Source organism: Tubulanus polymorphus, chromosome 11, assembly GCF_964204645.1.
Source record: "Tubulanus polymorphus chromosome 11, tnTubPoly1.2, whole genome shotgun sequence".
Classification (NCBI taxonomy): Eukaryota; Metazoa; Nemertea; class Palaeonemertea; order Tubulaniformes; family Tubulanidae; genus Tubulanus; species Tubulanus polymorphus.
The window spans coordinates 5,457,037-5,484,411 of NC_134035.1; the positions used below are offsets into that span (position 1 = coordinate 5,457,037).

The following is a 27,375-nucleotide window of genomic DNA, read 5'->3' on the forward strand; positions in this document are numbered from 1 at the left end:
ATGGATAAATCCTAGTAAAATTTGACTTTAAACTTCCAAGAAGGAAGTTCCTGGCCCGAATAGGATCTTTTGCCTGATAAAACTACCGTCCGATGCTGCCATCTACTGCCCTTGCGTGGAACTACGCAAAAAATAAGAAGATGGATTTAGCTGAAGAAACTGGATGGCAACCGCATTTAGCGGGTTTATTGAATAGATTGAAGCGTACAGGAGATTACCACGAGTTCAGGGCGATTGAAACCGACTCCAGAAGAGTTTTATTTTGCGCTCAAAAAAACTACCTTCGGTGAGTATCAATTCAATTCAATGTAGTTTATATTGCGAGCTATAAACGTGGACTGAGTTTACACAGACAGAAAACAACGTTCTTTTCTACGAAGTCTCAGTTGAAATGAACGCGTAGTTCGATAGGAAACAATTGTGTGGATGTTGGTTTTTATTTCTGAAGGGGTTTTTACAAATGACATGCGCCTAAAAAGCTGGAGGATGGCTCAACAGAGTCAAAAGTAGACAGAAAACTCAGACAACTGGTTCTCCTTCAGCAGTTCAGTTTGTGGAGCGATTTAATTTCTCAAAAGCCGTGTTTTTTCAGATGCGATCAAACAAACTGTACGCTGCATGTGCTTGTAGTAAATAAGTAAGATGATGCGATATGTACAAATTGCAGCGTGTAGTAGGTGGTGCCACTCTACCGCTAGGATTTCAGCTGTGCGGAGATGCTCTTCATCTTCGACCACTGGTCGTCGACCGATCGACCCGTCGCTGCTGTCGACGGTTAAACCGCTGAAACCAACGAAATCGAAATCGAGCACCGACACGAAAAAACACTTCGTCGATTACCGGGTCGTGAATTTCGTCGGCGGCAATGGAGGCGACGGATGTTCGGCTTTCAGTAGCTACGCCGGTAAAGAGTGGGCGGGGCCTGATGGCGGGGATGGGGGAAACGGAGGTCACGTGATACTCGCCGTCAATCACAACGTGAAGAGTTTGAATCATTTAACTGGTTTGATACGCGCGAAAAACGGTGATAAAGGTCGTTCGAAATGTTGCCACGGAAAAAATGCCGATCACGAATACGTCGAAGTTCCGCTGGGAACGATCGTCAAACTGGCCGAAACTTACGAAACGATCGCCGATCTCGAGGCGTCAGACTCAGTTTATGTGGCTGCCCGTGGTGGCGCTGGTGGTAAGGGTAATCATTTCTTCCTAACGAACGAGAATCGAGCGCCTGTTATCGCGGAGCTCGGCGGGATCGGCGAGAGCAGACGGCTCGTCGTCGAGTTAAAAACAATCGCCGACGCCGGATTGGTCGGTTTCCCGAACGCCGGCAAATCGACGTTACTGCGAGCGATTTCTCGAGCGCGGCCGAAAGTCGCCGCGTACCCGTTCACGACCTTGAAACCGCACGTCGGGGTCATCGAGTACGAGGATTACGAGCAGGTCGCCGTCGCCGATATACCCGGACTGATTCACGGCGCGCATCAGAATCGCGGACTCGGGATCTCGTTTCTGAAACACATCGAACGATGCGTCTGCTTGTTGTACGTGATTGATCTTTCGGTCGACGAACCGTGGAGACAACTCGACGATTTGAAATTCGAACTCGAACAGTATCAGCGCGGTTTATCCGAGCGTCCGCACGCCATCGTCGGGAATAAGATAGACGTTCCCGACGCGGCGCGGAATCTGATCGAACTGGAACGACGGATCGATATGCCGGTGTTCGCATTATCGGCGAAGAGACTGATCGACGTCGAACCTCTGATGCTTCATTTGAGAAAACTTTACGACGATCATCGCCGCAGTAACGATGATAGTGCTAATTAATGAATGAGATTATGCTAATTGATATGCGATATTTTTGATCCTGTTTTTACAGTGTGGTTGTAGAATAAAAGATTGTGTCGCTTAACGAATGTCTTTAGTACTGGTGTTTTATCTATCTGCAGGGGACAGTTGCTGATAACCGGTGGATGTATAGTAACAATGAACTTTTAATTGTCACTATGTTAACTAATCACTTGTTAACTGTAACCAACTTTTGAGCAACTGGCCCCAGGTCTGTAAATGCTCCTTGTAGGCTACTAAAAAGGAGCGATTTTGTAAGGATATTGAGTGGTTGTTCAAGGTGGCTAATACTATAACGTACTTTGAAGGTTGACTTGAGTTTTTTTGAGTGCAAGATTTCGCCACTAGTGCATAGCAGCTTCACAGGGATGGATCCAGAGGCAAATTTTAAACGACTTGTCACATCCCAAATGGGCTGTTTGATGTCCAAAAAGGCAATGTTAGGTGTACTCCCGCATATAGGGGCTAATTTTGAAGTACTTGTTAAGTCCCAAAAGGGGACTTCGATGTCCAATAGGGAAAATTAATCATACTCGCACCCCCGCACTGAAATGAACCAATCATCTGTGTTGACAAAATGAAAAAGGGCACTCAAAACATTTGATGGACTTGAACAAGTCTCATAAATCCCTCTCAATCTACCCCTGCTTCATAAGGTAAACTACCTGAGCTTTGAGCTTTCGCTGCTAGTGCGTGGTAGCAGGTGAATGAGACACTTGTTAAGTTGTAATTATTGTCTTGGAAAAAAGTCTTCTTTTTGGAAGTGCTTGTGAAATGTATTTGAAACTGTTTGAATTCAGTATGAGGGTTAATACTGCTTGCTCATTTAACCACTGGTTTCAATTCTTTCATTTTTCAGCGAATTATCGATGAAATGGCCGAACGACGGGCTGAACGAGAAATCTACGAAAACGGCCGTCGAATTACGCAATCAGGGCAACAAATACTTCCAGAAAGAAAAATACAATGACGCCTTACTGAAATATAACGAGGTAGGAAAGATATCTGCTTTGAGATACCGGCTGTGCCATGATGCTCCCGATCCTGCGCGGTGTTCATCACCCCACCACTAGTAGCCAATAATGGGTTGGAGTGAAAGATAGAAATGCAGCGGTTTGATTATGTTTGGATATTTTCAGAGTATATTGAAGGCTCCTCGGGACGATGAATCTCTATCAGTTGGATTTGCTAATAGATCTGCGGTTTCATTCCATAATGCACACTATAATGTACGTAGCAGATATTTCCGTAGTCAATAGATTTTTCTAATTTCTAAGTAACAGCGTCAAGAGTCAGTTTTACATCATTTCTGATCAAATAGTTTTATGGTGTGTTCGATTTGATTCTTGAAGGTCGCTTTGAAGGACATCGCGCTGTCTCTGGATGCCGGCTATCCGGACAAACTCGCCTACAAAATATACAAACGTCGAGGACAGTGTCACGAATACCTCGGTCGCTACGACGATGCGAAACAAGGTCTGTATTAATTGATAATGTGTGTTTACGCGTGATCGATGACTCTCCATATTTTAGAGAATGATTCTATTTTTAGCGTACTCGTCAGCACTTCAATTCCTGAATGAATACACAACGCATTTGAAACCTGACGTAAAGTGTAAGTACATTATTTTCTGCTCTTAACCTTCAATTTTTGCTACTGATGAATTTATTTGAATAGCAATGAAAAAAAAAAGTTATGGGTTGTAAGATGATAATAGAGTTTCCTATTGCCTATATTGAGTTGGTGATTGATTAAGAATTAGTAGAATTCTACAATTGATTGAGGTCTTAAATCTTGTACAGAGGTCTACAAGTTTTAAAGGCCTATGGTCAACAGGTTACTCTCTGACACCACTCAAATAATGAAATTGTCAAATTTCATTGCTCTGCTTCGCAAATGTTTGAAGTTGTGATAACCGGCAATATTCGTCGGAAAAAGTCTTGTTTTTTAAATGCTCGCGAAAGGCATTTGAACTAAGAATTCCGCGTCTCATTTTATAAAACCACTAAGTCTTTGACTTTTTTGGTTTTTTCAGCTGGTCATATCGATGATCTGACGAAATTACTAAAAAATGTCGAAACAAAGTTGAACAAACCCACCGCTGTCGAGGCAAAGAAAACAGATGGCGACGGTCCGAAGAATCTCCCGAAACTGAGTTACGGCGAAAATGAGTCGATTCCAGCCGCGACCAGTCGAATCAAAGTGAAAATTGACTCCAAAACGGGTCGATCATTGATCGTGAGTTTATACAGACTCTTTCATATCATTCTTGGAAAATTTCACATGGTTCTAGCGAGTCCTAAAAATCCTTGGAAATTAGCAATTACCAGGAATTTTAGAAATGTTGCGGTTTTAGTATCAAAGGCCTAGTAGTAATTGTTTTCATAAACTTTCAATTCATATGTGAGTATAATAAGCTCATAACTCATACATTGAGTTGTCTATTTGCATTCGGCCCTTCCTGGAAAAGCCATGGAAAATCAAAGAGTGCAAATAGTGAATAGAACAAAACGTCATTCAGTTGCAGTCTAGATATTACATGTTTATCTTACACACAGCTTTTTTAGTAGTCTCTCTTTAAGCTGGGGTTGTGCTGTAGATTGTTCATAAGGACAACTTAAGGAATAGATTGATTATTTTTGCAGGCTGCTGATGATTTAAGAGCTGGCGATAATTTGATAATCGAAGAGCCGTACGTGTCGACACAGTTACTGAAATTTGAACGAGAACGCTGCCACCATTGTTACGCCGTAACGAAATACCCCGTACCGTAAGTGGATCAGTCTCAAAACTGTCGAGCCTTGAATGTATCCAACTTTAGAGCCAAAATATCAAACCCTTTTCTCTCTCCATAGGTGCAATCAGTGCAGTCGTGTTGTTTACTGTTCTAAAGAATGTCAGATGGAATCGTGGCATCAATATCACTATATAGAATGTCAAATACTCTACATTCTTTACGAGGTCAGTTTCATACATTAACCTCACGTGAGGTTAATACGAGGTTTGTTAGTTGAACCTTTATATTTCTTCATGCGCACGTATTGTATTATCAACTAACGATACAGGTAACAACACTTTTGAGTACTATGTGATATTTAAGCCAGTCTTATATTCTGCAGGGCGTTTATACAATGTTACGAATTTCGTTTTAGACTGGTCTCGCTCACCTGTGCTCAAGACTCGTTATCAAAACAGGAATTCCTTATCTGAAAAGTATGCGTTTCTTGATCTGAAATTAAAATTTTCAACACTTGGGTTCTTACAGATCAGGGAATTCAGGATTTATTTTTTTCCTTATTCTGGAAAAATCTGGGAATTCCGTCTGTTCTATCTGGTGACGAGTGGCACAAGGAACCTCTCGATAAGAAATCGCGTCAATGGGGATATCTCGAAGATATAATCAGCAAATTTTTGCTCAAGGGAAAATTACGTATATATCAGGGAATTTCGGATTCTCTGTTCCGTAAGAACCCGGCACACTATGAAGATTCTGGATGAATCGAAGAACTAGGATGATACCTTTTCAGAGTTCCATGAACGATTGAAGTCCGGTTCGTCGTCCACTGCCGCGCCAGGATTTACCGAGGATGGGAAATATTTGAACGACTATGAGGCGGTTTACAGTTTGTTGACGCACACTGAGAAACTAAACGTCGACGATCTGTTTTACTATTCAATGGTACGTCGTAATGAACATTATTGAAATCGGAATACCCGTATTGAATATAAGAGACGATGATTCTGATTCTTTTTTTAGACTGCCGTGTTGCTTACGAGTCTGGTGAAAAGAAGGGGATTTTTTGATACCAATGTTGCACAGGTGCTTATTATTATGTATTTCTCAAAATATCCCATTCATCGACAAGTCACCACTTATATGTTCCCCGTAGTATGATGATATATTTTAAGTAGCCCTATTTCGGCTTGCGAAAAATTTTGAATTCAATTTAACTGATTCATGTTAGAGTATTAGAAATGGCTGGGGTAATGATACCGAGAATGTAAGGCACTCTTCGCTGGATTGAGCGCTGTATAAGGCACATATTATCATTATTATCATGTAACTGTGGGAGGAGTTATGTTCACTTTTCCTCGTTGGTTTCCTGTCGAATGACACGGCGCTGAAAGAAGTTTAATGTTTTATCTATGTACAGACGAACTCTCAAAACCAGACGGCTTCATCAACCGATGGAAACCAGCATTTAAACAGCGGACGAGCTCAACTTCACGACGACGAACAACCGGTTTTCACAGATTTTGAGATATTCGTCGGTGGTCTGATGCTGCGTCATTTCCAGCAGTTTATCTGCAACGCTCAAGCGATCACGAACGTAACACCAGACACAACGAACGATAAACACAGTATGATGGAAGGCTACGTTTACGATGTGTCAGAAAAACGTATCGGGGTCGGAATTTATCCTACAGCGAGTTTAATGAATCATTCCTGTCAGCCGACCGTATTGTGCAGGTGAGATTCACTAACAATCATTAAAAACTGATAACTACAGTCGATTGTCAGAATGGGATGCAGGGTACAGACAGCATATTGTCTGAATTAGATGCAGGGTACAGACTGCAGATTGTCTGAAGGGCTGGAGGGTACAGAAAGCAGATTATCTGTCTGAGGGGTTTCAGGGTACAGACAGTAGATTGTCCAAAGGGTTGGAGGATACAGACTGCAGATTGTCTGAGAGGGCGCAGGGTACAGACAGCAGATTGTCCGAAGGGTTGGAGGGTATAGACTGCAGATTGTCTGAAGGGTTGGAGGGTACAGACTGCAGATTGTCTGAAGGGCTGGAGGGTACAGAAAGCAGATTATCTGTCTGAGGGGTTTCAGGGTACAGACAGCAGATTGTCAGAAGGGTTGGAGGATACAGACTGCAGATTGTCTGAGGGCGTGCAGGGTACAGACAGTATATTGTCTGAGAGGGTCAGGGTACAGACAGCAGATTGTCTGCAAGGTTGGTACAGACAGCAGATTGACCCCTGCATTAACCCTTTCAGTGCTGACTAATTAATACCCTATAGTGCTGGAGAAAATTTGAAAATTCTAAAAAATTCCACCCTAGTGTGTTGAACAATGGGAATACCACTATAGTGCGTCTACACCGCAGTGCGGTGTATCGTTAGTTACTAGTATTTCACTATGTTTGACACTTGCTGCCATTTTTCAATAGAGATAATTACAAATTACTAATTACATCAATACACCGCAGTGCGGTGTACTAGCAAAATCCATCACTGATTTATACACCGCACTGCGGTGTAGACGCACTGAAAGGGTTAAGCGAAAGTGCATATTATCGATATTTTTAGTTATCAGGGGAAAAAATTGATCGTCCGTTGCACGGAAAAAACTCGAAAAGGTTGCGACGTTTTCAACTGTTACGGACCGCATTATAAACGCATGAATACCGAACAGAGACGACAGATTCTACGCGAGCAGTATTACTTCGAATGTCAGTGTACGGCCTGTATGAACGACATGTCCGCCGCAACGTGGCATGTGAGTATTCATTTCATCCGATCAAATTGCGTCATACCTTCCCCTATATGCAGGAAGGGAATTATTTGAAATTTCTGGTATAGCTGTCAGTTTTGATGTTGTCAGATGTTGGCGTGTGTAAAGTGTTCAGGTCCGATCGTCGACTTGGTTTGTAACGAGTGCAAACATCGAATTGACGCCGATGAAAAGGACAACAGACTACTAGCGGCATCTGAACCGATGGAGAAGGCCAGCGATCTCGTCGACCAACGCCGGTTTGCAGGTAAACGCAGGGTGAAGTTGGGTGCGTCTTAAGAGAAGGCGGGACTCACCTTTTTAGCGGTGATTTTTTGATTACTACTTTTTTTGAATAAATTACGATGATATGTATGAATTATCTCACACAGAGGCACTGGATTATTTGAAGAAGAATTACGACTTTGTAAAGAAATCTTTCTACAAGTATAACCGCAGTTTAGGCTCGTACGAGGACTTATTATCTCTGTGTTACATCGAGGATAATTCTTACTGTAAGTACTTCCTGGCTGCACGCTTTCAGATATTAGATACTTTATCTTACGATTTTAGATCATACATACATCATATGTGTTCAGATCTTCACCTGAGACGTTTTCTATCGAAAATAAACTACTTACACCAGACATTAGACATTTTATCAGCACACTTTCAAAAACTGATCATCCATATTTCACATGTGTTCAGAACTTCGCCTGAGATATTTTCTATTGAAAATGAACTTCAAACACCTTACATTAGACATTTTATTAGCACAAATTCAAAATAAACTGATCATCCACGCTTCACATGTGTTCTGAACTTCACCTGAAAATTGAAAATGAACTACAAACACCAGATATTCAGCACATTTTCAAAAACTTGTCCACACTTCACATGTGTTCAGTAGTTCACATGAGAAATTTTATCAGAAAACTTTTACTGTTTGTCCATACTTCACACTACGTACAGTGATGAATGTATGATGGGTTGATCTTCATTATCTTTAGTCACAATTAAAGGAATATTTTCAAGGTTTTGAAATCTCTTCTGTATTTCTATTCGCAGACAACCCATGTCTCTCTCTCGAGCATTTAGGACGATCGTTGGCGATCGTTGAACAGAATTTCGGTCGTCGTAGTCTCGAATACGCGAAGGAGTTGTGCAATAAACTGATCCCGATTCTCGGCTGCAGCGGCCGTTACGCCGATTTGCTGAAAACGATCGACGAAGCGCTCGAAATATTGAACGTCTTCTGTCCGGAAAACGACGAAGAAATCGTCGAACTGAAATTTCAGCGCCGTAAATTTCAGCCGTTCGTCGCGAATTGCGGACGTTGACCAATAATGGTCGCGAAATCAAATTAGATACGTCAAGTTTCGACATCTGGAGTCGGTGTCACAGTTCAGAGTTCGAATGAACTGTATTTAGTTTGATTTTCATTCGTTTAAGTTTACAATTACTGTATTCCTCAGTTCAGTAACGGTGAAATCTAGTAGTACTTGGTAGGTTAACTAGATTTTATTCAAAATATTTCACTACAGTGCATCATAGTATGCAACTGCTTACTATGATGCACTAGTAGCTAAAGCTCGTACTATTCTTGATATACCGGTTATCAAGTTAACCTACAACACTAGATTAACAAGGCTCTACAACTATTGTATTCTTAACTGAATTTGTAAAAACAAAATGTTTATTTTAAAAACGAGGGCGTGTATAAAATAAGTACACCTGAAAACTTACATATTAGTTTTTTTTATATGTAGCTGCTGGTTGTTTTGATAGCTCTTATTTGTATCGGGATCAACGCCTCTGAATAATCATTATAGACAACAAATAAGATCAGCAATTTGAAGAATAATTCGTTTCTCCATCAGCACAGAACATTTTGACGACGTTAGAGCCTACTGTCAACTATCATAGATCATTACTCTCAACTATCATAGAGCATTACTCTCAACTATCATAGAGCATTACTCTCAGCTATCATAGATCATTACTCTCGGCTATCATAGAGCATTACTCTCAGCTATCATAGATCATTACTATCACAGCTCACAGAGCATTTAACCACTTTAACCTGATCTCAAATATCTACCCTATTAATGCAAATATTAAATGGGCTATTTGGAATTTTTGATTGTGTTTCAAGATTTCTTTGAACATTATGCAAACCAGGAGAAAAAATCTGCAGATACAACAGCGATATTTGATCTTGAAATAGGGATCGTCGCTAGTAATTATTTGGTTAGAAGATTTGGTCGATATTGTTTTGAGTGTCCGTTAAAAACCCACCACACCTGCCGGGTACAACAGCGATAAAAGTAGGCCTACACGATTATTGGTCGTTACAAGTACTTGAGTGGAAACTTAGCATTGGTAAACCCAGTCCATCATCCCTACCAGTCTGCTGTCCTGGAGCAGATGGACGCGGTCAGTTATTGCTAACTGTAAACAATACCGATGTCCGGTTGGGGATTCCATTATTAATATTGAAAATGTTATAACGTGTGTTATACGCTGGAGATTTGATTGAATCGTCGATAAATTCAATAGGATTACGTGGTCAATATGCGATCGTTGCGACAACATAAAGCGATGTCATGATTTATTTGCGGATAGTGTAGGTTTCAAATATCTAGTTCGTCGCATTGGTTTAGGATGATGAGGTGTTGGAACAAACTACTGATTGGATTAGTCTTTTTACTGATTTTCATCGAGATAATGTGTTTAATGTTCCTGGCAGCAGAACGACAAACCGATCAGCGCCAATTTTCGACCCGGGCCGCGGCTTGGCGGTCGCAGCCCCGCGATAGGAATATGACAGTCCTCTACTACGACTCGGTGGCTAAAGTGTTGGAGGAACAATTGGAAACGTCGAATTGGAAATGCCCGACGACCCCTAAACGGCGGATACACCAAACGTGGAAAAACGAAAGCATTCCGAAAACGTTCGAGAAATACGTGGCGTCGTGGGTGAAATTACACCCCGATTGGGAATATTGGTTGTGGACTGATCGCATCGCCGACGAGTTCGTTAAAAAGAGATTTCCAGCCTATTATCGAATGTTCGACAAATATTCGAAGGGAATTCAAAGAGCCGACGCGATTCGCTATTTTATTCTGTATACGTTTGGTGGAGTTTACGCCGATTTAGACGTGGAGGCCATTCGGCCATTTAGTAATTTAATAACCGTTCACCCGGCGCTGATACCCGAAGATCATCCCGTCCATAGCGTTATCTATTTCGGTCGACGGCGACCGTCCACTCTAAACGCGTTGATGATTTCGACGCCTAAACATAAATATTTTCGGAAAATAATCGAGTTTCTACCGAAAGCGAACACGAGAACGGGTAAAGGCGACGTTATACGGAAAACGGGTCCGTTTATGATCGATAAAGTGCTCGTATCTTACGAGAAAGCGGCAGCCCAAAAAAGCCACCGCATCGTTTCGATATGCGATGCCGTCTATTTTGCTTCCTACTCTAGATTCACTCCGCACTTCAAAGCGGCTAATTTAACTTCATTAAAACGCGTTTGTAACCGACGCAGATCCGCTTCATCGCCACGAGGTAAAATTTGCCAGGCTTTGAAACGCACCAATTTCAAAAATGAACCGCTCGGGCCGGAAGTGATGTCGAATCACGCGTTTCATCACACGTATTACGATAAAGCCGAATACAAGATTCAAATTCCGATTCGCGACGTCGTCAAAAATCCGTTCGATATCAGGAAATACATCGAAAACATGGCAGCTGACGCAGATTTTGCGAAACTCATTTGAATTAACAAACGTAATTTCGGTTTTTAACGGAGTGTGCAGAAAGACTTGGATCTCTGAAATAGACATTTCTCAAGATTTCAAATGTTATGTACGGTACACGGAAAAAGACTGGAAACAATTTTCCTTCCGTTTTGTCATCTTAGAAGTTTCCTGTTTGTGTCGTGAAACATTCCGAAAACGCCCCACCTGAACTACCACCGATAGAGCCCGAAATTGTTGAAGTCACATTGAAAGAGAAATCCAAAGTTCAAGCTTTGACCACTTTACAAAGCGGTTTTTACATTTATTTTACATATTTCTATTAAGTTTTATTCAATTGTATAAATAAATATGGGGTAACCAATGCCTTTTGGCATTGGATCAGTCGGATAATTTCATTTGCATCAAATTGTCGGTCTGGGGCCGTCAGTACTCTTGCTATCGGTGAAATTCCACTGATAGTCTCGGTTTTGAAACTCATTTGGACCTGGTGACTTTGGTTCGGACTTACAATACCCGTACACGGTTGCTCGTACACAATGCCTTTCCCAGTTGCTGAGAGGAAGGATCTAGGAGTCCGCCGTGCACTAGATTGTGCGGGTGGCATTTAATTTAGGGCAGATTTTTGCGGGGGCTGCAACGGTAACTCAGGCGAGGCCGATCCATTTTGCCCGTGGCCCATTTTCGTTTTTGCTCAATTCCAAGGGGGACACATTCGAATTTTGATGGGGATGGACCAATCCACCCGGTTCAGCCCTGTTGTCTCGCCCGGCGGCGATCACGGCACGGCGCCGGCCACCAGACCGGTCCTCCAGTCGGTTGTATAACATCTAACCAGTTCTATAAGGATCGAAGAAACGTTTGAATGGTCCGTTGTCTAGTATGGCCATCATCCTAATCAATCAATCAATCAATCAATCGATCAATCAATCAATCAGTGATGAAGGAATGAGGGGTAAGTAATTGGTTCGTAAAGGCGGTGAATGAGTTTTACACAGGCAAGCGAGTAGTGCTAGAAATGCCTTAGGTCAAGTGGCAGGTGGCTACTGGAGTCAGGTGTCTATAACGTGTAGTTTACACATTCACCGCCTACCATGTGTGAAGGGGCAGCACTGAACGGTCTATTGCCTCGATGAAGTGTAATCAAACTCTGGCAACCAAGGATATCGCCGTAACTTTGGTCACATGTAAACAATATGGCGACCTCCATGTAAAATGTAGATTGACATTTTGGAATGAATTTCGCAAATTATTCAATGAATTGACCCCATGATTTAACTGAAGGCACAGTACATACAGATAGTGATTTACTCGTTATTTTCTACAACTGAAGCTAGAGTGGTAAGTGAAATTTAAGTATTTAGTGCTAGAAAAATGAAAAAGTCTTGATGGTAGACAGTCTGAGTATTGATTAGTGAGTGTCTGTGGTTTAGTTTCACGATCGGATATTTTCACAAAACATGTATAAGCTCATCCTATTATAAAAAGCTTACTACCAACGATTAGGTAACTAAGTCGTGATTGACTTTGGTCAATATGACAATGGCAATGTCAATGTATTTATAGGCCTATTTATTGTATGAAATGACAGTCATTGACAGTTTTGTATTGATTTGCATTTATGAGTTAGACTAAATGAGTGGATGACACTTGTTTCACAATCACTGATGAAGTAGGCAATTCTGGCCTATTTGTTGGCCTTAGGCCCTATATAGTCCTGAATACCAGATGATAGTTCAGAGTAGGCCTATGGGACAGGGAGGGTTTCCCTGTCCTTTGGCAACAACAAATAGATATTAGAATTATTCTTTTTCTCACCAGTTACTCTACTAAGCCTGATAATTTTTCGCAGTTAGTTCATTTCAGACTCGTTAAATTTCACAGCACAGCTGGAATGATTTGTTATTTGTTTTCACAGGTTCTGTCGCTATGCCGACTGAAGAAAATTATACGATAGCGACGAAAGAACAAACGAAATCTAAACAGAATTCAACGTTTGGTCGTAGTCAGCTACACGACGCGTGTGGTTACGGTCAATTAGAAACCGTACAACAATTACTAACAGTGAGGCTCATTTATCTCAAATAATTCTCATTTATCTCAAATAATTCTAATTTATTTCAAATGATTCTCATTTATCTCAAATAGTTCTAATTTATCTCAAATAATTCTAATTTATCTCATATGATTTTCGTTTATCTCAAATCATTCTCATTTGTCTCAAATGATTCTCATTTTTGTCTCAAATAATTCTCATTCGTCTCAAATAATTCTCATTCATCTCAAATAATTTTCATACTTCTAAAATATAAATTAATTTCATTTTTTAATCTTTTGAATTTGTACAAAGTGAGTGTTTAGTTTTTAAAACATGTATCAATGACATTAACTACTAGACGATGATATGTATATGTTATAAAGGGATCTATACGGAAACTACTATCTTTTCTTTGAAGAGTCCATTATATAAAATGCTTTATGTTTAGGACGGAACTTGTTGGATCAACCAGAAAACGAGCGCCGGACGAACAGCTCTACACGAAGCGAGCGCCGGGGGTCATGTCGCCGTCGTGAAATTGTTACTCAGTTACGACGCCGATTTCAGCGCTGAGGATAGAGACGGACGTACCGCGCTGCATGTCGCAGCGTTTAACGGAGAACTTGCAGTTTTAAAATGTCTTATTCAAAAAGGTTTGATATTCATTTGTGTTCTGTTTCTCGTTTGGGGTTTCTACGATTCGTTGATTCCTTATAAACTCCCTCTAAACGGAAAATGCTTTTAAAAGTGCTCGAAACTCCTTTAATCTTAGCAAAATGCCTTATGAAACTCCTTTAAAACTCAATGCTGAGAAATTGGTTATGAGAAATGTTTGTACTTGTACAGTAAACTAAATCGGTTCAGTTAGAATTAGTTTTTACCCTATTAGGCTGTTGCCAAATTAGAAACAGAGTTTACTTAGGTAGTGTTAAGGATAATAAATTGCTTATAAAACCACAGAATTAATGATTTTACCAAAATGAACAGTACAGTTAGGAGGGGTCTACAGTAATTGTGATATGAAAGGGATGCAGACCCTTCCTCAAAATTCAAGATTTTCTCCCTTCGAAACTCCTTGGAAACTGCTTATATCCTGGAATGATCGATATGCAGGGACCCTGTTGTTGGTGACGTTGGCCAGTGTATATTAATCTAAGCATTCTACATTATGTAAATGAAATTTCAGGAGCTTCGGCAACGTTGGTCGATAAACAAGGACGTTCGCTGTCTCACTTGGCTTCCATCAGAAATCACGCGAAGATTCTTCGTTATCTGTTTGATTTTGGTATCGATCTGGAATGTACGTGCAGCGTTGGTAAAATGCCGATGCATTACGCCGCGCAGCATGGAGGTAAGATCCGTTGTAGTCAGTAACCTGTCTGTGGTTTAGTTTCACAATCGGATTTTTTCACAAACCACGTTGGTATAAGCCCATCTTCACCCGTCAAGGGATTCGAACCCATTGCGCTAAAGCTGTTCCTCGAACCCCTTGACCTCACGAGTCGTTGGAGTCGTTACTAGCTGACCAGAATCCAGTCGTACCAATCACAGCGCTTGTAACAAACGACATTGGGCTTCTGTTGGTTTTCCTGTTAAATGGACCAATCAGCGAACGTTTTACCGAAAAAGGAAGTATTTCGCAAATCGATGTATGACGTCATGCGCAACAGCGCCAGTAATGAATTCACGCTTCGTGAGGCCAGGGGGGCTGGTGGAAGCGAGTTCGGGAGTGATACTGGACCCCTGGCAAGCGAGGATGGTATAAGCCCATCCGATTATAAAAAGCTTACCACCAACGATTAGGTAACTAACTAGATCCGTTGGTGACGTGGATTAGGTTTTTAACACGAAGAGAAAGAAATTTCCAAATACCTCTGATCTACTCTGACCAACCTTACTGATTTTAAAGTCTGGGTCATTAGTTTTAACCGAAAAGTTAGCAAGTTTTATGTAAAATGTTTTAGCTCCACTTTACGTGATTGAATCCATGTGAAATAGATGAAATATGATGTCTCATGAATGAATAAGTCCCGCTATAGAATTCTATATGATAAAATTCATTGAAATGAAACCACAACCTTTCGGCTGTTGACTAATAGCCATCATCAGATGGTTCATCATTACATCTGATGAAGCCTGTTGACTAACAGTTAGTCGACAGTTAGTCAACAGCCTAAATGTTGTGGTTTCATTTCAATAGATTATATCATATAGAATTCTATTGTGGAACATGTTCATTCATCTACAGTTTTACCCTTTCAGTGCGTCTACACCGCAGTGCGGTGTACGAATCGGTGATGGATTTTGTTAGTACACCGCACTGCGGTGTATTGATTTAATTAGTAATTACTAATTATCTCTCTTGAAAGATGGCAGCACCTGTCAAACAGTGAAATATTAGTAACTAACGATATACCGCGCCAGGGTGTAGACGCACTATAGCACTATTCCCGTTATTCAACACACTAGGGTGGAATTTTTCAGAATTTTCAAATTATCTTCAGCACTATAGGGTATTAATTAGCCAGCACTGAAAGGGTTAAATGGATCGTAGTGTTTTATTCGACTACTAATGATGTCTCGTTTCATTTTTAGGTTTGGAATGTTTGATAAGCCTCGTAGAGCGAGATTGTGATACCACATTACCCGACGATAACGGTTTACTGGCGGCTCATTACGCAGCGATGTACGATAATCTCGATTGCCTGCGATTCTTAATACAACAAGGCACGTCGCTAGAAGTCGTTCAAGGGGAAGGTCGCACTCCCGCTCATCTTGTAAGTTAGATGATAGATGTTTCCTTTGTGTTTATCGCGAAACTGGTCCCTTAAATAGGGTGTCGTAGGGTGATTCAGAAAAATCTAGAATAATTCGGGGAAAACTTTGGGAATTTGGCAAATCTTACCAAAAACTTGGAAAACTCTTGACCATGTGTGTCTTAATCTGTACGTGAGTGAAAAATGAATGAATGAATTGTAACATTTTAAACATCCTCAGAGTCACTCGGGGAATTTGTGTTGTAACATGGAAAATCAAGAAAAACTGGAATTTGTAAATGGGCGGAAAGTGGTTACGCTGCTAATGTAATCCTGTTGTTATTTTTCCTCGTTGTAGGCCGCGATGAAAGGGGCTTTAACTTGTTTACACTGGCTGCTAGAAAAAGGTGCTAATCCGAATATACAAGACATGCATGGAAACACAGTCGGTCATTGCGCTATCGAAACCGGGCAGGCGAAAGCGTTCAATTGTTACCTGCAACACGACGGTCTTATCGACGTTCTCAATAGTAAAAACGAAGATTTACATCAAACCGCTCGTCGATACGGACACCCGAATCTCATGGATCGTGCAAGTGAGTTTAGGCCTCTGACTGGTGGAAATTTCCTATATTGCCATTTGTAGTTAATTTGTTGTGATGCCTGGTGTTTGTAGTTCATTTTCAATTGAAAATGTCTCAGGTGAAGTACTGCGAAGCGTGCATGATCAGTTTTTGAGAGTGTGCTAGTAAAATGTCTAAAGTCTGTTGTAGTTCATTTTCGATTAGAAATGTATCTCGGGTTAAGATACACATGCCATTGTAGTCAACACCTGTTTTACTCAACTTATTTTAACGTTGGCATTTATTATTTCTAATTCCAGTGAAGAATGAAGTGACTTGCGACACGTGTTTTCGCGCGTATAAATATCACGTGTGGCAAACGGCCAACCAGCCGAAACCGGTGGAACGAAGTATAACTAGAGCTAGTAGAAAAGCGTACGCTCCGTACGTTCACGGCAAGTAAGTACCTGGTATATGACAATAATCTTTACTCAGTTCTACAATTGTCGAGTTGAAATTTGACTGACTGAAAATGGAGTGATCCAATTCACATCCACAGTATCCAGTTCTATAGGCCTAGGTCTAGGTTAAGTTGTTGGTAGTTCATGAGATTCAAAACTCAACCAAGATTTTGAACTGGAGCATTGTCTATATAAATGATACCTTGTTTCTCCTAATCGCGTGCTTTTGTGAACTAAAATCAAATTTGTAATCAGTTAATTTCTATATAGCTGCCGGGTCTGGTTAAGCTAGCTTGATTTTGATGTTAAAAAAAGTACTGTACAGGGTAGATAGGTGGCAGGCCGGGCCAACTGTTAGGCTCAGCAGAAAAAAGTTATCAATTTTTTTGCCTTAAATGTGACAATTCTTTTTAATTATTCTATCATGGTTTTCCTTGTAGTCGGTCAGAATCGCCGCCACCGATTAAAATAAAACCAGTTCGAAGTAAAAAGAAAAATGCCAAAAACACCGACAATAAAGATGGGGATGAGAATGCTGAATTGCCAAAACGAGATATCGCTGCCAAATATTTCGGAGAATTTCTAGAAGGTGGAATTTAATGAAGACTTAATTTCCTGTAGCCTTTATTTATGTATATTTATTTGATGTATATTTATTCTATATATGGCAGTTTTGCTGTGAAGATGTGCCAAAAATCGAATATATAATTGTTGTAACAAATAATGGATTCTAGCTATTTTTTCTAACTTTGTCTATTTAAGAATGATGTTCATCCGTCCAGTGTTGTTGTTTAATGTATACATGCTACAGAATAAATCGTATATGACAACTACATTCAAGCCGGATTTTATCTTCATGTATCTAGTTGTTTTCTGAAGGTTTTTCTGTCCATTCGGCAGAGATACTTTATAATATCCCCTCGATTATTATTATATATACTCCGCAATCTTTAAGTGTTAAGAGTCTGCAAATGCCAATTCAATTTCGAAATGATTATCGTGATATTAAACGACATCTAGGATCAATTTCCTAGACACGTCCCCGCGCATTCTAATGCCACTTTCATAATGTCCATTGGCAATGCCATAACTGATGAAATTACTGGAGACTTGGAAACCGAACTGAGGTAAAACCGAATAAAATAATGACATGAACAACGAAACTGATTAAGTATTTACAAATTCATTTATTTTAAGTCAAAATATTTAAATATAGGCTTGTACCAGTGCATGTTATATACTGGAATGGGGAATCTTACCTTTCCCTATAAATTAAAACATATCAATCAACATGAATTAGAAAGTCTGAAAGTGGTGTTTCAATCACCAGCTTCATTTTCAAAACTTGTTTACCGTTAGTTCGAAAGACACCATGCCCACCAACATTGCATAAATATACTTTCAGCTATCGAGTATTGAAATACAATAACTAAGGGTTCCCGGCTCTGTCTCCTTGCTCTTTACAAAAATTCCCATATTATACACCTTTATTTTGTTCTTTATTCGTGAATATGGAAAAAGTGAATTCAATTTCGATTACAGTAATAATATACATTTTTGCATTTAACGATCCAATTCAACGTCTCGAGTATACCTAGTATTTCCCTCGGCGTATTTACAGACGTCCACAAGGATAGGGAATCACTCAATACCAAATTATTTCAGGCCAGTTATCTAAGTTACCCTTATAGGTAAACCTCAACCTGGGCCCGGTTTTATAGACCGGGTATCAAAGTTACCCTTTTTAGGAATAAACCCTCAACCTGGACCCGGTTTTATAGACCTGGTATCAAATCTACCCCACGGGTTAAATCCTTAACCTGGGCCTGCTTTTATAGACCGGGTATCAAAGTTACCTTTAGGGATAAATCGTCGATGAAACTCAACCCAGATATACTTTATATAATCTAGCAATATAGCAATCCGAATCGCTCTAAATTCTCCAATGATAGAAATAGCACAGACCCATACTGAAGTTCCAATTAAACACCAGCGACAAAATATAAACAAGAAACATGCCGGTCATCGGGTATAAAAATATCTGCGTTCGTTTTAAAAACGAGAGCGCGCTATAACCGAGAAACGTAATATATATATAGTAACAGACAGCGACGAGCCAGAGCGTGTTCCCGACTAAACAACCGACGAACCAATCGTGATTAACGACGTGCGCGAGAATCGGCAGCTGGAAAAAGTGCAAAATCATCAACAGCGGGAAAAACGCGTTCAAATGAACGTCGAACGCATAACCCCATTCGACGTCGTCGACGGCCGTCGTGCCGACTCCGCGCGATTGTATCATGTATTTATTACTGACGAACCACAGCGCGGTCGCCACTAGCAACCCGACGCCGATGCAATCGACGAAGATCACCCACGCTAAAAACTTGGCGAAACCGGCGAACGAGAGTCTGAGAACGACCGCGAAGCCGATCGACGAAACGAACAGCCAGAAACTGAGCACGACGAGAAACGCCGGGTCGTCGCGCGCGAATTGATCCTTCGTGCATTTGCGATATTGGAAATTGCGATAAACCTTCTGCGGCGACACGAACAGGTATAACATCTGCCAGAACGCGTATTCGAAGTCCATTTGGCGAATTTTGAACAGGCGGCGAAAGTATTTTTGGCGTTTAGCGGACGCGGTGCTTCGCGCGGCCGACATCGACTGGTGATGCGCGGAGTTAGCGCCGCCCGGGGTTACGAGGACGTCCGGCGACAGCGGTCTCGATCCCGATGGAGATACCGGGGGTGATGTTCTCCCGTAATGATACATCTTCCTTCACTGCACACCTACAATATATAAGAAACGAATATAAAACTCAGTCACAGCAGAACAAAGACAATGATGACAAAATGAGATATTTTAGTAGGTCCAAAATTCTAGTCTGAATACCAGTCATTGTTACGGGGTCCCCTACCGATGGCTAGGCACTAGACTAGCCTAATTCAAGAAAGAAACACCACACTCTCGCGCAATTGCATCAAATCCAAACTTACTACGCAGTGGATATTTTACCGTATACGGCTGAGTATTTATTTCCGCTATTTTATCGTACATCGTCGCTGATTGACTGATTCACGCCGCACATGCGCACAGAGGTGCGCGACTTAGAAAATTCAAGGAAAGTGTGGAGAACAGAGTGAGAAAATAGAACGGATAGAGCGAGACTCGAACCCGGGCCAGTAAATTACTAGCGCAGCGTCATACCACTAGACCATCGAGCTCGCTAAAAACCAATCAAATGTTTTAACTACCTATAGTACCTCACCTTACCCTAATTCTATCCCTACTAGGCGTAAAACGGAACCCTCTTCTCACCCTCTTGACACTAACCCTATCGAAACCCTAACCCTCTAAACCCAATATGATGATTCTATTGTTACTTCTATTAGTTAATACTATATATTAACCTTTGTACGGTAAAATAGCGGAAGTAAATACTTTGCCGAATACGGTTAAATATCCACTTCGAACTTATTAACTAATCAATCTGTCGCATACATACACGAGACGAGTAATTTTGACGTCGGTCAGCCCAGGTTAAATTACTAACTTACGTACAGAGATACTATCTTGTGAGACTAAGATTTTCCCGGACCGGGAACTTGTTGAATTAACTAACCAACTAACTGAATACTAACCTTGTGATCTGTAGTTTTTAAACGCTACACAAAAACGTACAGTAGTAATAAATTGTCATCAGTAGTGACGTGACAACCATATTGAAAATACGAAATCGAACATGTTGACTGAAATTTGAAATTAAAATCATCTATATTGAATAGTAATAATAAAGGGTAGCTCCGAAAATATCTGAATCAAGGCATCCATATCGTTTTTCCAGGCCATGAACTCTCTTTCGTTTTGAAATTCCATCATGATATTGTACTCGTCGATGTGATAGTGCGAGGGGCTCACTCCAAGAGACCCTCCGCGTGACCCCGAATAGCACCAGTCTCTTTGATTCTTTTATATTATATTCACTTGATTGTATCGCCACCTAGTTTCCTTGCTGTAGTATTATATTTTGTTTTACGTTTAACATATTTTATTTGCAAATATTCTCTATTCCTATGTTATCCATTATAAAAGCGATTTTAAATGTATGTCCACTCTTGTACTGTTTTCCCTGTGTTTTGATGTTAATATTTTATTGCATGTCATTTCCTATGTAACTTGTGTATTATATGGAGCAATAAAATTAAAGTTCAAGTTCAAGTTCAAGTTCTCACGCCGCGCCCGCACCGCAATCGAATCACGCTAGAGATGATTTGTCGGCCACGAAATTTTGAAAATTTATCCGGTAGCATTACATGTCATTTCAGGATCGTTGCTGCCATACAAAAGATCAGTTCCAAAACAATGCCCACAAATAATGAAGAAATAGATAATACGTAAGTAGTTTTATCTAACCTTTATTTCAAAGAAAGCCAAACGCAATGTACACAAGTAATGCGGCTAACAGGTGCCTTTAACAAACCTTTTTTTTCAACGATTTTTAAAAAACATTTTTTGTAACAACAGAAAAAAAAATAAATGTAAATGATTACTATGAGGCTAAAATATGCAAAATACACTACGCCATGATAAATAAAAAACACACACATTCACCGTCATATCATATATATATAACTAGTAGAAAATTTACCCAAATGTCACACGTTAATTCGATACGATCTAAAATTGACCGCCATATGCAATTTCACTTAACATTGACAAACATGTACATATTCATAAATTCTAGATGTTATACATAAATATCATATATCGTCACAATATATTAGTTTTATACATATTTTATGATATCACATTTTTGAAGACTTGACTCTACCGGATTTATCCGTAGAGAGATGCGAGCTTACATTATATCATCATGCAAAAAATTATTTCTTTTGTTTTGGTCAGGTCGCATCGTTAGGAATGAAGGGACATGCCTACAGCATGAAACGTGACCTGTAACCAGATAGCCCTAAACACTGAAGAATTCTATTGAATTTTGAGAGAAATATGAAAAAATTCGCGAGAAAATAAAATATAGGGGCTACTTTATAATTTATGCCTCACTCTTTAATGTCTGTATCACAGTTGTAGCTAGGTGACGTCTATTCAGACGAGCCACTTCTCATATTCAGAAACACCCTGGAATATGCGGAAGGTTGTCGATCGTCGCGTTGCCGAATCCCAAACCGTGGAGCATACTGTTACCGCTTTCAACGAGGGCCGTCCTATTCGGACACAAGATATCCCTGGTTTCCGGGAAGCCGACGATGAAACTCGTGTAGGCGCCGAAACAGAGAACCAACAACACGATGATAATGCTCAGACCTCTCAGGAAGAATATCTGTCGCCTGCTGGAACCGTCGTGCCGCGATGAATCGTTTTGTTGACTATAGTGAAGTTTGTACGACGGATCGCCCAGATGAGCCTCGCTGTAAGCCATATTATCGCGAGCGCCCTCGCACAGCAGCGGCTTCGTTTCGCCGATGGATTTCTCGAGTTCGTGTTCTAATGCCATGCGCTTTTCAACTCCGAGTCGATTCTGAGCCTGTAGAATATAAGATACGAAAAAAGATGTGTGAAAAAATGGTTGCCGTTTGGTGACGTTAGTTTTGGGAAGGGTTAATTTCTCGTTAGCACATCGATATCAAATGAAATTTAAATCGACCAAAAAACTACATGGATCAGAAATTTCCAATATTCTCCCACGTGGATGTATGCTCTCAATGATGCGCACATGGTTAGTTTGATTGACGAAGTTATTCCAAGCAGATACACACACTCACCTCGAGTGACTCTTTCTCCCAGTTTGTGATGAAAACAACGATCAATAAGAGAATCATGTTGACTGTAACTCCGACTGACATACCCCACCAGAATCCTGCAACCGAAATCATATCATTTACATATATTCTGATTCCCAACAAAACGAGGCAAGAAAATATCGAATGATTATGACATTATACGTACCGACAGTTTTTAGCTCTGTGAGGAACAGTAGCGGAATACCGATAGGCATTCCGACCAGATAGAATCCGATGAACACGGTTATAGCGCCGAAATGTTGTCGGCCACATCCTCGGATTATACCTCCACAAACGCACTGACAAAAGACAAATGAAATGCAACGTATAATACTCGATCAAGCTTATACATTCTGATGCTAGAATTGTTGAGTTGGAGGCACTCCACTACTTGCAGGTCAAGCTCTGAGAGTTAAATCTTAATTCACAACTGTGGAACTTGGTCCGGAAGATTAGTTGAACTTTTTAGATTTGATTTCGTCTTTAATACTTACGCCTATTCCATCCGTGACTTGATAAATAGCAACTACCGGTAAAATGCTGGCCGTTATTTCAATAACAGTGCTGTAAATAAAACAAATATCCAGCATTCATTCATATGTTACGTCTCGTGTATACTTGTACTTATATGTAATCTCAGTATATACATCGGTATTGCGTTCGAAATACTGACCTGTCGTTAGAAAACACCTGTGGCAGGTAATTATTGAAAGCGATAAAGGCTCCGGCGACAACACTTCCACTCACGGCTGGAAATGAAAGAAAGAAATAGCATAATTCATTGTTCTATTTCATCTTCCATCTTGCACCGCCTAAGTTTATTTACATTATTCATTCAGTACACCCTAAATGCTTCTCGCGTATTATACATGCAACTGGTATTTTCTGTAATGCAATGCTTCGCATACGGAGCCCCGAAAGATGACATGGTATGAAATGAATATATTTTTGTTCACGTTGTTTGTTCACGAAAAGAATATGTGATTTTCATCATGTCACCTTCGGGCTCCGTATTTACATGATAGATATGTTTATGAAAAAAAAAAACAAATACAAAAAGTTATTTTATTATTGTCTATCTTGTTTTTTAGAACTACTACGTTTACTAGCGACTTCGAGTCACGCGTACTTACCGACAATGATAAGTCCCATCTTCGAGGCCCTTGATGCGTCTAGATGTTGACCACCGCCCAGCAGGGTTCCAACTCTGATACTACTGGCGTACGAAATACCCATCGACAACTGAAATGGATTACGATCAAATGTCAACCGATCAATGATATCATAGATCTATTTCTAAAAGATATGTCTAGTAAGCTACGTACGTCGATTACGCACTTGACCTCGGGTAAGTGATATTTACGTTATTTAAAAATTTTAGATTTACCTGATACGACGCGGCTGTGATTTGGTGAATGATCGACATCGCTCCGAGGTCGACCTCGCTGATGGTTCCGGCCAGGAACATACCAATCTCGGCGCAAAAGAAATCCAAACACAACATCAACGTACCGGGGATCGCGTAACGAATGAACACGCCCCATTCTTCGAACGCTTCCCAAGACCAACCTGCAAAATCAAGCGACGCTGAACATATAATATGTGTTATGTGTCCATCGAAAATTGTTTTTAGAATCCCGATAAAAGCGTGAAGGCGCATTTCGCCTCAAGACGTACCTGACCAAGTTTCCTTATAGACCTTCCATATCATGATGTAAAGTAGGGACAAAACCATGAAAGTCGCGTGTGACAAAACTTGTGAAATAGCCGAACCACTGCAATTAAAACGATATGAATTGGGTAATCATTCTTTCCTTTTAACGAGTAAACTTAAATAGAGAGATATAAAAGAAATAATCGTTGCACTTACTCAGGTCCCATGTCGAATTGGAATAGAAACAGATAATGACAGACTGCATTCACCCCGTTTCCGATAAGACCGATCAGAATCAGCGGATAAACTATTCCTTGATTTTGCATATATTTCATCAGCACTTGAAATATGAAATTCGCCTGAAAATACATCAGAGAAATGGCTAATAAAAGATCAGTTTTGTAGTTATGGCCATAATAGTTGAAGACTTGATCCAGTAATTTTTGGTGTCAGAAGTAGAGTATTTTATATGTTTAGGTAAACAATGGCTTGTCTAACAACATAAGATCAGTTAAGTTTCCAGGTTGAGGTACTTTACTTACCAATAGACCAGGCATGAACAGGATCAAGTAACGAGCCGTGATGGCGCAGACTTCCTCATTCTGACCGAGCAATCTCATCAGGGTTTCTGTATTCAGATGAATCGCCCAGCACGGGAAACACGCCAGAATCAGAATCCACAGAGCTTTAAAATCAGAAATAAGGTACAAAATGTTAGCATGGAAAAAGTGTCCGTGAGATGCGAACTGCGTAATTAGGTAGATGAGCAACATACCTCGTTGAACTAAAATTCCCAGTTTGCCCTTGTTTGAGCTTCCATAAGTTTGTGAGAAGAGTGTATCGCATGCAGTGGTCAATCCAGTACCGATGGCTATACCGGTTACGTTGATTACCTGTAAATAGTAGTGGCATGTGTATAGATATTAGAGAGAAACTATGAAATCTAACAGACATGGATGTAGTTCTTGAATTCAATTAATGTCTCACAGACGAGTTAGGACTAACTACAGAAGACTTTAGGGTAACTACTGAGCGAAGTGAATGGATGAATTACCGTATTAGCCAAAGATACCGCGGCAAGATCCGTCGTTCCCAAATGTCCGCAAAATGCCACGCTTATCGGCATAATCAGGTACTGAAATATCGCGGTTAACGCCTGAAATCAACAAAACGACATTTCTATCAACATTGAAAATAATGGTCGAAGTATTCCTTTTTTCTTCATCGGAGTCTTTTGAATTATATCGGACATTCGTCATTCTATTCGCTGGGCTGAATTTCGCATAAAGGATAAACTCAATTAAGAAGTTAATGCTTTGTATTCGCGAAACTGGGGTCCTAGACTTCCGTGCTTACCATAGGCCAGGCCAGTTTCAATAGGTGTTTGAACTCGACGGCGAACCATTTCGGGAGGCGCCTGTTTTTAGTCGGCGGTTCTTCCTCGGACGTCGGTGTTACATTTTCGACCGTTCCGTAGTTATTCGACGTAACCAACTGTTTCTTCTCGATGTCATCCTACAAGAAAACGAATATCGTTCAACGTTCGGCGAATGTTGATTATGACGCCGGAATCGATTTTCCGAAGGCACGCTCGTCGAATTACGAGTCGTACCCTTCAAAAAGTAATCTAAAATTCGTATGTATCATTCCGAATATTTATTAGAAATGATACTTTAGATCTGGTATTATTGATTTTAGTGTTGACGTTTTGTTTTTATACGTGACGACGCGTTCCCGATTATGGAAGCGCGTCATCAACTAGAAAGGGACGTAATGATGAAGAGAAAAGAAAAATGTTTAATAAAGCTGTGTGTTTGGCGTCCAGGGTGTATACCACTGCCCTGGACTGAACTTACGTAAAAAAATAAATGTTTTCGTACAGTGAAAAACCTATAAAAGAAAATAATCTGTAACCACACTGAGAATCGGCCAGCCATGAGGCTAGATTGTGTAAAATCTCCTCAAAATGTTATAACGTATTGTGTTTCATAGTTCGGAGTCAAATTGAGTTCCGAATCGATTTCAAATATTGTGACTCTATCAGAGGGAAATCCTGCAATGAATTCAGTCAAAGATGAAAAGTTCTTGAAGTGTATATAGATATAAATTTCGAGCAAAGATTTCTTTAATATTAATCGAACACGGATATTGTGTACATTCTTGACTGCTCATCGGTTTTAAATCTATGATAAAGTCAAATGTTGGCCAAGCTCCGTTCAACTGGATCCTCGGTATAACCACCAACAACTACAAGCGTGACTATCATTTGAAAAAATATTCAGTAATTCGAACTACTCGGTAAGATGAGATAAAATGTTTGTTGTATCGAAACAAGTCGAAAGTTTCCGAAACTCGTGCGTGAGGAGCCAAACCGCAAATCTCAACCGGATAATATAGAAATAATGTTACGTTAGAATTGATAAGTATCTCAACTAAATACAATCGATGAAATGAATATGACTTACCCCGGAAAGATCGAGGCTGGTAGAATCTAACTTCTCGTACGAATAAACTTGAATTCGTGTCGAATCCATGTATTATTGATAGTTAGAGTGTGTGTGTATTAGGCTGCTAACACGTTGTCACCGGCTCTAAATCCGAAGGACTGAATGCGCCAGTACGAGATGGTCCGGCCGAATTTATACCAGATAAAACAGTCGACGTGTTTGGAAGTCGTCCAAAAATACCGTCGATTTCTACGCTGATGTCGTCATTGAGAGATAAGCCCTACCATTTGACCTGTTTCTCAAGTGCTCGCATACTTTTAGAGGAAAACCTGTCGTCTAAATAAAACCCGGTTTGGTCAAGGCCCTGGGCAGCGAGCCCACCAACTTGTAAAAGAAAAAAAAAACAAAAAAACAAAACAAAACAATATTATTAGCTTTTCCCATCAGCGATTTCATTTCAGCGAGTAATCGCTTTCGGTTTTGTGCAGAGCGCTACATGATATTTTGATGACCTTTAATGAACCGTTTTGG

At 40.4% G+C, this 27,375-nt stretch overlaps 5 protein-coding genes across 8 annotated transcripts; 3 read left to right on the forward strand and 2 right to left on the reverse strand.

Moving 5' to 3' along the window:
* The first annotated feature begins 120 nt into the window (after nucleotides 1-120).
* Nucleotides 121-23,873, forward strand: LOC141912543 (protein-lysine N-methyltransferase SMYD4-like). Of its 2 annotated transcripts, XR_012620183.1 has the most exons (17): nucleotides 121-286; nucleotides 2,708-2,840; nucleotides 2,988-3,077; nucleotides 3,201-3,324; nucleotides 3,401-3,463; nucleotides 3,885-4,087; nucleotides 4,495-4,619; nucleotides 4,705-4,810; nucleotides 5,002-5,062; nucleotides 5,377-5,528; nucleotides 5,607-5,669; nucleotides 6,004-6,320; nucleotides 7,169-7,358; nucleotides 7,464-7,620; nucleotides 7,745-7,867; nucleotides 21,268-21,336; nucleotides 23,835-23,873. XR_012620183.1 is itself a non-coding variant. In XM_074803810.1 (16 exons), the coding sequence occupies exons 1-16, from the start codon at nucleotides 141-143 to the stop codon at nucleotides 8,690-8,692; spliced, it is 2,325 nt and encodes a 774-aa protein (XP_074659911.1). In that variant the 5' UTR covers nucleotides 121-140; the 3' UTR covers nucleotides 8,693-9,097. The 2 variants fall into 2 exon arrangements, 1 of the variants encoding a protein (XP_074659911.1); XM_074803810.1 differs by lacking the exons at nucleotides 21,268-21,336; nucleotides 23,835-23,873 and adding an exon at nucleotides 8,421-9,097.
* On the forward strand, nucleotides 349-1,881 carry LOC141912545 (mitochondrial ribosome-associated GTPase 2-like). Its single transcript, XM_074803813.1, has one exon. It carries the CDS (start codon nucleotides 643-645, stop codon nucleotides 1,825-1,827), a length of 1,185 nt encoding a protein of 394 aa, XP_074659914.1. The 5' UTR covers nucleotides 349-642; the 3' UTR covers nucleotides 1,828-1,881.
* LOC141912938 (uncharacterized) lies at nucleotides 12,275-17,745 on the forward strand. Its single transcript, XM_074804372.1, has 8 exons — nucleotides 12,275-12,461; nucleotides 13,039-13,184; nucleotides 13,607-13,811; nucleotides 14,345-14,509; nucleotides 15,754-15,935; nucleotides 16,273-16,510; nucleotides 16,798-16,936; nucleotides 17,379-17,745. The coding sequence occupies exons 2-8, from the start codon at nucleotides 13,050-13,052 to the stop codon at nucleotides 17,536-17,538; spliced, it is 1,224 nt and encodes a 407-aa protein (XP_074660473.1). The 5' UTR covers nucleotides 12,275-12,461; nucleotides 13,039-13,049; the 3' UTR covers nucleotides 17,539-17,745.
* LOC141912726 (protein unc-50 homolog A-like) lies at nucleotides 18,121-20,671 on the reverse strand. 2 transcript variants are annotated; one of them, XM_074804085.1, is made up of 2 exons: nucleotides 20,584-20,671; nucleotides 18,121-19,731 (listed from the first exon to the last, which is right to left on the reverse strand). In XM_074804085.1, the coding sequence occupies exon 2, from the start codon at nucleotides 19,712-19,714 to the stop codon at nucleotides 18,872-18,874; it is 843 nt and encodes a 280-aa protein (XP_074660186.1). In that variant the 5' UTR covers nucleotides 19,715-19,731; nucleotides 20,584-20,671; the 3' UTR covers nucleotides 18,121-18,871. The 2 variants fall into 2 exon arrangements, with proteins under 2 accessions (XP_074660186.1, XP_074660187.1); XM_074804086.1 differs by lacking the exon at nucleotides 20,584-20,671 and adding an exon at nucleotides 20,504-20,554.
* On the reverse strand, nucleotides 21,501-26,994 carry LOC141912544 (multidrug and toxin extrusion protein 1-like). Of its 2 annotated transcripts, none has more exons than XM_074803811.1 (14): nucleotides 26,863-26,994; nucleotides 25,754-25,912; nucleotides 25,452-25,553; nucleotides 25,173-25,290; nucleotides 24,940-25,082; nucleotides 24,614-24,756; nucleotides 24,421-24,518; nucleotides 24,131-24,312; nucleotides 23,877-23,985; nucleotides 23,417-23,492; nucleotides 23,238-23,307; nucleotides 22,910-23,042; nucleotides 22,726-22,820; nucleotides 21,501-22,487 (listed from the first exon to the last, which is right to left on the reverse strand). In XM_074803811.1, exons 1-14 carry the CDS (start codon nucleotides 26,929-26,931, stop codon nucleotides 22,071-22,073), a joined length of 1,914 nt encoding a protein of 637 aa, XP_074659912.1. In that variant the 5' UTR covers nucleotides 26,932-26,994; the 3' UTR covers nucleotides 21,501-22,070. The 2 variants fall into 2 exon arrangements, with proteins under 2 accessions (XP_074659912.1, XP_074659913.1); XM_074803812.1 differs by having other exon boundaries at nucleotides 25,754-26,287.
* Nucleotides 26,995-27,375: the final 381 nt, after the last annotated feature.